Raw genomic sequence first — 9,270 nt, 5'->3', positions numbered from 1 at the left:
AAGTAGAAGTATAGGGTCAAATGCAAAAACTCCACACTTTAGGGTTTTAATTTACTTTGGAAAATTACGTTTTTTTAAATGATTTATTTGTATTTAAAACGTTTCTGAGCGCAAAAATAAACATGACATATCTATTTGACCTGCACTATCCAGATGTCAACAGTGTTTGTTGTCATAGATAAGGCAGTGACCTTTTACTGTCTTTACTACCTGCACTGTAGCACTATCCACGTGTTTTGTGACTTTAAAGTCACCTGCTGTAAGAGGGATTGTCCTATATTAGGCTGTTGAACCATGTTTTATTTCATTACATTTTGCTGGTAATACGAATGCAATTTTTCTTTGGAGAAATATTAAACAGTTATTTATTCATTGTGTGCAGTGTTTTTTTACCTATACATTAATTCCTTCACCACTGGACCCTATCATAATAATACAACACACTGCAATAGAAATAGACAAATTATCCCAGAAACGTACAATTGAACAACAAAACAAGAAACAACGATCTGAAACCGTAGTAAGATTAATAAATTAATAGGATAATCGAGAAAAATAATGAACTGGCATAAAAACGAGGCCTTTATATCTCTTAAAATCGCTTGCAGAGTGCACTATCCTTTATATATGTTGTCAACGTAGTCATGCATCACGTGGCTTCCACACCACGTGACCCCTAATGGAAAAAAAACAACATGGCGGCACACTGTTCTCTGGGACTGGCAACAAGATCAGCAGGTACTCAACTAAAACACTGTCTCACACGGACAGCCTCGATAAGCGGCAAGAAGAACAAACGACTTGTTCAATAGAATTATCGAAATACGATAGCAGCACTAATATTGTGTAAATGGCCGTGGCATTGTGTTCTGTTAGCTTGCTAGGTATAAGTTAGCCAAAGTAGGCTAGTCTGTGTATCCAGCCGCAGGTCCGTTTATTGATTGATGTAACGGTGTCAGTGCCACACCACCACTAATTATGTGATCGACCCATGGAAGCCGACAGTTCCCCTGTCACCTAATATTCTCATTACACACTGGATACCGTACTTGGAATTTTCATTGTTTGCCCAGATATCAAATAGTAAAGGGAAAATAAACACTGACACTAGGTTTTTCAAATGAGTAAATATCCCAATACTAGATTTTTGTGTGTACACGGTTATTCTTACCTAATTATTATTACTGAGAGGAGAGCCCTAGATTATACCAAGCATTGTATGGTCTTTGCGTAATGCCCATATGTCTGATAAGTAATACATTTATTCCCATATGATTTGTGCCTTTATTGGATAGTGAACCAGAGAGATGGAATGCTACATAAGTTTACTGTGTAGACTCAATTTGAACGCTCCATGTAGTTACATATTTAAGAAGGTGCTGATTGGCTGGTACACAGTTCCATTGTTGTTCAGTTGACTAAAAAGAGAGCACCGGTGAGAGAAACCGGTGCTCAATATAAGCATTACCTTTCTAAACAAAATGACGGTACAGGGAGCGCTCTTCTTCGCCCTGATCCTCTCCTTTTCACCAGGACTGGGTGGTTTCCTGCAGAGAGCTCGTTGTTTAAGAAGCTGCGGTCCCCCAACATCCCTACTGCGTCCGCAACATCGGCACTTCTTCTGGAGGAAGTGGAAAAGTTCTCACAATGTAGTTCGCCCAGCTACTGTTAGGCCTGCCTATGCAGTACCCAAGGTACAGTACCTCACGTATTTCTGTCGCTTCTCAGGCAAGTCTGCAAATTATTTTGTGTCAGGTCTTATGTGTGAGCCGACCTTCTTATTCTTTCTTTCCTCTTGTTCCGGGCTGTAGCACATTGTGCGGCCTGACTATGTGAGCACTGGACTGGTCCCAGAATGGCCAGACTACATAGATATCAAAGAAAAAGAGCAGATCGAAGGCCTTGCCAGAGCATGTCAGCTAGCCAGACATGTGCTGCTACTAGCTGGACGCAGTCTGAGGGTAAGCACCCAATCACCCGAAGGGATGTTCATCAAAAACAACATAACAATTCTGACCTGTGACTTCCAGGTTGGCATGACTACGGATGAAATAGACTTCATCGTCCACCAAGAGACGATCAAGAACGATGCCTACCCGTCCCCTCTCCGATACGGGGGTTTCCCCAAGTCGGTCTGTACATCCGTGAACAACGTGGTCTGCCACGGCATTCCTGACAGGTTAATGGGAAGGACATTTACTCATACATGCTTTACTTTTAATGCGAGGGGCCGTTGGCCTTTCAATTTAGAGTAAAATGCTCTGTACACAATAAAAAATGCATTTTAATAAAATGATCCTAGAAAATGACTCACAAGCTGCATGAATTAAGATGTCCTAATGACACCCCTTAGAGTTTTTTACTATCCAACATTCTCATTTAATTTAATGAGAAAATGTGTCCAAAATGTTGACTGGCACTGTATATTTAAAAGGTAACGGTACGCACAACATTGATGGTGGGATTACCCAAAAGTTGTACAGTTAGGATATGTATGGGATTCTCTGTGAAGGCAGCATTAATTAGTTATGTGCCCGTGTCCCCAGTCGGCAACTTGAAGACGGAGATATCATCAACGTTGATGTCACCGTAAGTCGTTGCAGACACACACACAAATTCAAAGACATCACCGCCAACGCCACCAGTCCCGAGCGATGCCGCTCCCATGGCTGACCTCTGCCTATTCACGGCAGGTGTATTTAGACGGTTACCACGGCGACACTTCAGAAACCTTCTTGATTGGCCAGGTGGATGAGGTCGGGCAGCGACTGGTGGAAACTGCCAGGCGCTGCCGAGACGAGGCTGTCGCCGCCTGCAAGCCGGGTGCACAGCTGTGTCTCATAGGAAACACAGTCAGGTACATGCATGCAAACATACATGTAAAATAAAAAAAACATCACCGTTGCAGACTAACGTATTTCTTTGTTCTTCCGGCAGTGAAATCGCCCACGCCAGCGGCTTTCAAGTGTGTCCTTACTTCATTGGACATGGAATAGGTTCTTATTTCCACTGCCATCCAGAGATCTGGCACCATGGTAGGTTTGGGTTCGTGGTCAAGCGCATGCCCGGTTGTGCATCAGCTTTCCGTGGGATTGTTTGCTCTCATTATATTCATACTTCAATAGTCGTTGTATTTCAAACTTTTTGAACTCTGAGATATTGATAGCTTGGTGAGCAGAAGAACATTAGGATACCAAAACCTGAGATGGGGAAATAAAATCCAGTATGAAATCAACCATGTTCCAGCACGCCTTTGTAATTAATGAAGAAATGTCACTTTCTCTCTTCATTTCCAGCTAACGACAATGACATGACCATGGATGAAGGGATGTCTTTCACAATAGGCAAGTTCAGTTTTTTTGTTTTTGCCTGCGCATTGAGACGGCCCTGTGTATGAAGGTGAGGCTGATGTTGTATGTTAATTTGTAGAGCCAATACTGATGGAGGGGTCCCCCGAGTTTAGAATCCTGAGGGATAAGTGGACCGCGGTGTCTGCAGACGATAAAAGGTATGTGGTGAGCAAACAAGAATATCTGGTCTTCACCCCCAACGAAACAGGTATAAACCATAAAACCGCACACAGTTTATTTTACGTTCCTGTTTGTGTGTGGTTTTTAACCTAATGGGGCACAACAGGGACATATTTTGGAATCTCACACTTTCAAGCGACCAAATAAGCCTATTTCTCTACATGTTGAAATGCTCCTATAGAAATGTTACTTGTTCTTTCTGAATTCACATTTATGCAGGTCCGCTCAGTTTGAACACACTGTGGTCATCACATCCGACGGAGTGGAAATCCTCACTAAACTACCAGAGGAGAGCAATCTGTGACCTGATGGAAACAAAGTGGTGTCCACAAGTTCAGCTTTACCTCAAAATACCTGAGATACCAAAACTCACTCATCGACATATTCAAAACGACTGTGTCATTCTTACCTCTTAAGTGTATTATAAACTGTGAGGTGCTCATACAGAGGAAAACGTGACTGCAGGTGCATCTCATTGCTGAAATAGAGATATATGTACGTCATGAGTGTTCATATTGTCATTTTAGGGGATTCCAATCCAAATATCAGTCCCTTCTTTTGTTAAGCTAACTGCAGCTGACCAGTTTAGCCATTTACATTTTTTTTGAGTGAACATTTTTAGGTTTTTATGATCCTTTATGACATTCTAGGTTTGATTGAATGGAGCCTATGCCAGTTAAACATGACTCATTTTAATCAAGAGAGACTTGTAACAGTTAAATTGGATATAGATAATGAGGTCATTTTTAAATACTTATTTTTGATAATATGCATCTCACTTCGTTTGAACGTTTCATAGAGTCTACACTGTAAGGTATTTCTTGCTGTAAGTTATTTTGATTTGCTGTATTATTTTATCGCCCAATGAAATGCTTACTTTATGTAACAATACATACTTTGTAAAGGCGGCTGAAGTTTGGCATGAGACTGCAGTAACTGTCAGTGGAGAAGTGACTTAGTGAATGAGTGTAACCAGCAGATGGCAGCGCAGGTCATTTTCTCTTGACCGTGTTGAGCACAGACTCCACATCCTCCCTCATGTCCCTCATAATGCGCTGCAGCACAACACCGCTCGCCGGAGCAGGTCAAATATGTTTATGGCCCGTAAGCCGACGTGGAAAGTATGTTTACAGTGATCTGAAACTAGGTATCCATGCTTATGTGTCAACCTGTCCTACGTGACAGAGGCTTTTTACACCAGACTTCATTTCCAAAGCACAGATTGATCGAGTGTAGTTTACAAGCTGAACAACAAAATCCGCCCAAGCTGGGAGACGGAAATTCTGCATGGGTGTGTTGGAAATTCCACAAAAGGTTTGAATTCTTTTTTTCTGTTCTTCCGAACTGTATATTTGGTCTACAGGTGGATTTAATAAAGAAGAGGACATGGGATACAATGTCTCACAAAGTTCCTTCAGACCTCCTTTTTGCTTTTTACAGTAACTCACCTGCACATTACCTGAAATTTCTGTTTTCTAGTTAGACCTCTGATGACGGGCTTGTTATTTACATTCATTTGAGATTAAAGGGAACATTATTTGATTAAATTGTCCCTCACAACTCCTTTAAAAATTCTGTCCGCAATGTTGAAATGTTTTTTGTATTAATACACCTTAATGCGTCTCTAACTGTGCATCGTGTAAAGTGAAGCAAAGATGTTTCAGAGAAAGAAATGCACAGGCGGAGAAATTGGATTCCTGCCTGCTGGGTGTGTTTTCATTTCCTGCCAATGTATCATGAGTGTGTGCTTGTGTGTCTCTGCCCATGTGTGTGTGTGTGTGCAGTGCCAGTTTGTGGGTAGGGCAGGAAGGAGTAGACAACGTGAACGTGGATGAATCAGGAGTCTGGTCATCTCAAGCCAGGAAATGATTCACATATATGTATTTAATGCAATGCATATGATGATAAGGGTCATTTAAACAGTTATTCAGCCTTCATTAAATTAGAGAGTCAAAGTCAGAATTTAAAACCAGGAAGAAAAACCTCCTTAAATACCGAACTGCAGTGTCGTTCTTGTATCTTGTTGCAGTAATGCAGTAGAGGTTTTGTAAGCACGAAACAGCGAAAGTGAAGATAGAGGAGCAGGGAGGAGCAGGGAGTGACGGGCTGAGGTGTTGGATTGTTGTCACAAATTCCCTCCTGCCTCTCCTTCTTTTCCTGCGTGTTGGGACTCATTCCTTCCCTCCTATCAATCCTCGTCTGTTCATCGGTCTTCAGTCTTCAAATAACACATCCATTACTTCTGTAAAACAAGCGCATGTTTTCATTCCCTGTTTGGCTGCTAATTGGCAAGATATCTTCATAAACTGAAAAGTCAGGTCATGAGCCATCAGGTCGTTTTTACGTTCTGGATTTATTGCAAGAAAACTTCACAATTCATTCTGTCAATATTGATATAATCTCTACCAGATTGTCTGTGCCACAGCTGCACCCCTAATGTAATCTAAGTAACCTAATGTATGTGTGAGGACACCTCCGTGTCTCTCTGTGTGTTTTGACAGATTTACTGTCTGCTGTGGTCACTTGTTCTCTGACTGCTGGTCGTGTAGATTAATGTGTTCCCACATTCCAGGGGTGGATACCTACATCACTGTGTGTGAGACGGAGGCTGCGATATATCGCACCGACCTGCTATCTCTCACTGAGGAGCTCCGCAGGAATTCTCGCTTTTCTTGGTGGTCTGTCAGATGTTGGAATAAACAGAGTACGATGTTTTCAGGCTTGTAGAGGCAGGTCTCTCTAACAAACAGGCACAGACTGCATGTACCGAGGAACCATCCCTGCACTTAGTCAGAGAACCCGGAGGCCAAGCAAAAACAGCTGAGATTGCTATATGGGATCAAACATGTAGCTACATTGTTGTCTGGTGAGGAAACACCTTTTTACGGATGTCTTAATTTTGATCGGAAACAACGGCAAATTCACTTTAACAATACAAATAAGTCCTCAGCAGGTCAAGATCATCATCTATACGCCGCGAGACGCATTCTCTTCTTCTTAAAACTTCTAAATGTCCTTTCATTTAGCTTCTTTCTGTTTGTTATTTCATTAAAAACTCATTTCAAGTGGTCGAACTGAGTGCAACACATCTACAGGAATGCTGGGATGCTGCATGTGTGCGCAGTGGTGCTTTGAGTTTAATGCCCATTTTAGCAATGACAATGTTGATGAGCAGGGGAAGTGTGAACCACGTTCACCATCTAGGTTTTGCATCAGACGCTCTTTTTGTGTCCAATCCTATTGTCTGCATTTAAATGTAGTAAGTGCATTATTCTTCAAATGCAACTGTAGTAATAAAAATCCATTCAGCTGCTGTGGAGATATCGTTGTAAAATTGGATGTCGGAAGGAGGTTGTGATTTCAACATAAAACCTTAGACTGAGTGAAAAGAAAAATCTGAGAACATAAAATATATATATATATATAAAAATATATATAATAATAATATTGTGTCACATTAAGATGATATTAACCTGTGGAACATGGAACATATGATCCTGGTCTTGGGATCCTATGTTTCTGTGTTCATTGATGCTTGGGGATGCTTTGGTGTCAAATTAGGCCACATGGAGTCTGTGTGTCAGAAGTTAGAGTTAATGTGCAAGAATGCATCTGTGTGTTTGGCAGAAGAAGTCAGTTGTAAAGTCACCAGACTTTGGCAGGGAGGATTCTCTCTTTATCGACACTTACAAGGCGGGTGCTTTTTTAATTTGACCTCTTGTATTTTTCACTGAGGAATGTTTTTATTTTTGTCTTTTTAACACAGTGGAAAGATAAGGACGCGATCCACCTGTCCCAGTGTGCATCTTTGATTTCTGTGTGTATCTTTGTTCTTGTTCTTCTATGAGTGTGTGTACGTGTGTGTGTGTGTGTGTGTGTGTGTGTGTGTGTGTGTGTGTGTGTCTGTGTGATTTGTATGCATTGCTCGAGGCAGCTCTAAAAGGTCTGTGATAAATAAACTACTAAATAAACCTGTTGTGTTGTTTGCATTCACATAAATACATACTGGTGCTTCCTGCACAATGTCCTTTTCCTGCTGTGCTTGGACCAGAGGAATACTGGTTAAGCAGCTTACAGCAATCCCCTTTGTGTGTTTCACCACAACAAAGATCATGAGCATCGTCATGTGCTGAAAATACTTCCACACGGTATTTGTGATATTAAAGTTAGTGTGCTGTCTTGATGAGAGGACAGAGAAGTAGATCAGCGACAGACACTGAATTTAGCTTCCCTGCTTTGACTATGTTCCTTCATACAGTCAAATATATTTTCAACATGAACTCTGTGTGTGTGTGTGTGTGTGTGTGTGTGTACGTGAGTAGAGGTCTGAATTAACAATGACTGTCACACAACAATGAATAGGTCTCTTTGGCCTCCAAAGCAAAGCATTATGGGGGAAACAGATTTGTTGTTGTGATAGTTTTGAGTTACGGACGATGGTTATGCATTGGTATGTGCATAGTGTGTGTGTGTGTGTGTGTGTGTGTGTGTGCGTGTGTGCGGGCGCACCTTCCCAAGTGGAGCTATGACTGAAGTGGTAGATTTAGTGGAATCTGTGGCATATACGTAGCATATATTCCCAGCTGATCTCAGTTTAACAAAAAAGCCACGGTGACGGACTGTCAGAGAGACATCAGGATTGCGGTGTTTGTTGAACCCAGAATCCAATGTCAAAGATATTTCAAGGAAAAGTAAAAGAGCATTAATAGAGCAACCTTTTGCTGTAAAGGCGTAGTGGAGTAAAGCTGTTTGCACAGTTAAGGGTTGTTAACCTGTTGCCATGTGGAGCCAGATCGATGCTATAAATAAAGTATGGAGAACATTTTAGGGTTGAAGACACAAAATTAAAAATTAAAAAAACAGGAAAGACAATAAAACTCAATGGAATGCTGCACGATCCTGTACAAGTAAAAAAAAAAACGTGAGAATCTGTCAGGGGAAAACTGAGCAGAATGAAAGTCGACTTTCGTCCCCCCCTGAGGTCAGCTCACACACCTGGACCCACCAATACAGGTACCACTCCCACAAACCCTGCCATCTCACATTACACACACACACACACACACACACACACACACTCACACCTCATTGACTGGAGTCAATAGACTGAGACTCACTATATGCGTGTGTGTGTGTGTCGTTATGATATTAGCGTATACGTTCTACTGAGAGGGTCAATACCATGATAAGAGATACCACATAGGGGGTAATTATACATTTTTGCTTTCTTTCTGTTCTGCAGGACATTCATTGCCATCAACACACTTGATTGGTCTGAGGACATGTGCTCAGAAATGAGGTCAGGAAGTCTCTTTGTTTGTTTGAACTAGTTGACCATTACTGGGTCATTTAGCTTCAGTTATTGAACTTCCTTTTCTTTTCCGCGCGCTGTGAGTTCAGGAATGTACCGGTAGTGTCTTGCTGAAGGAAAGGTATTTGGGGTATCAGGATACCCTCTTGTATCCAGACTTAAGCTTAAGCTAACCTCCAACCTGTACGTATACAGCTCATCCATCCTCTGTGTGTGCTTTGTGTTCTTGTTGAGGGCTCTGTATGTTTTCAGACAACAAAGACTTCATACAGTCTCTAATCTGAATGTGAATGGGCCATAAAGTGATTCAGCAGTGACCTTCTCTGAACAGACTTACAGGCTCACGGAGGAGGGAGCCTTGATGTGTTGCACCAGCGAAAGATCTCCGGTTGGGAGTTCAATATGATTGTGAAACTCTATGTGTGTGTG

General features: G+C 41.6%; 1 protein-coding gene across 1 annotated transcript; it reads left to right on the top strand.

Moving 5' to 3' along the window:
• The first annotated feature begins 616 nt into the window (after nt 1–616).
• On the top strand, nt 617–4,942 carry metap1d (methionyl aminopeptidase type 1D (mitochondrial)). The gene is made up of 10 exons (XM_040172374.2): nt 617–738; nt 1,534–1,694; nt 1,812–1,961; nt 2,031–2,179; nt 2,547–2,589; nt 2,694–2,857; nt 2,938–3,035; nt 3,297–3,344; nt 3,430–3,508; nt 3,750–4,942. The coding sequence occupies exons 1-10, from the start codon at nt 696–698 to the stop codon at nt 3,832–3,834; spliced, it is 1,020 nt and encodes a 339-aa protein (XP_040028308.1). The 5' UTR covers nt 617–695; the 3' UTR covers nt 3,835–4,942.
• Nucleotides 4,943–9,270: the final 4,328 nt, after the last annotated feature.

Source organism: Gasterosteus aculeatus, chromosome 3 (assembly GCF_964276395.1).
Source record: "Gasterosteus aculeatus chromosome 3, fGasAcu3.hap1.1, whole genome shotgun sequence".
Taxonomy (NCBI): Eukaryota; Metazoa; Chordata; class Actinopteri; order Perciformes; family Gasterosteidae; genus Gasterosteus; species Gasterosteus aculeatus.
This window is presented reverse-complemented; position numbering and strand designations above follow the sequence as displayed.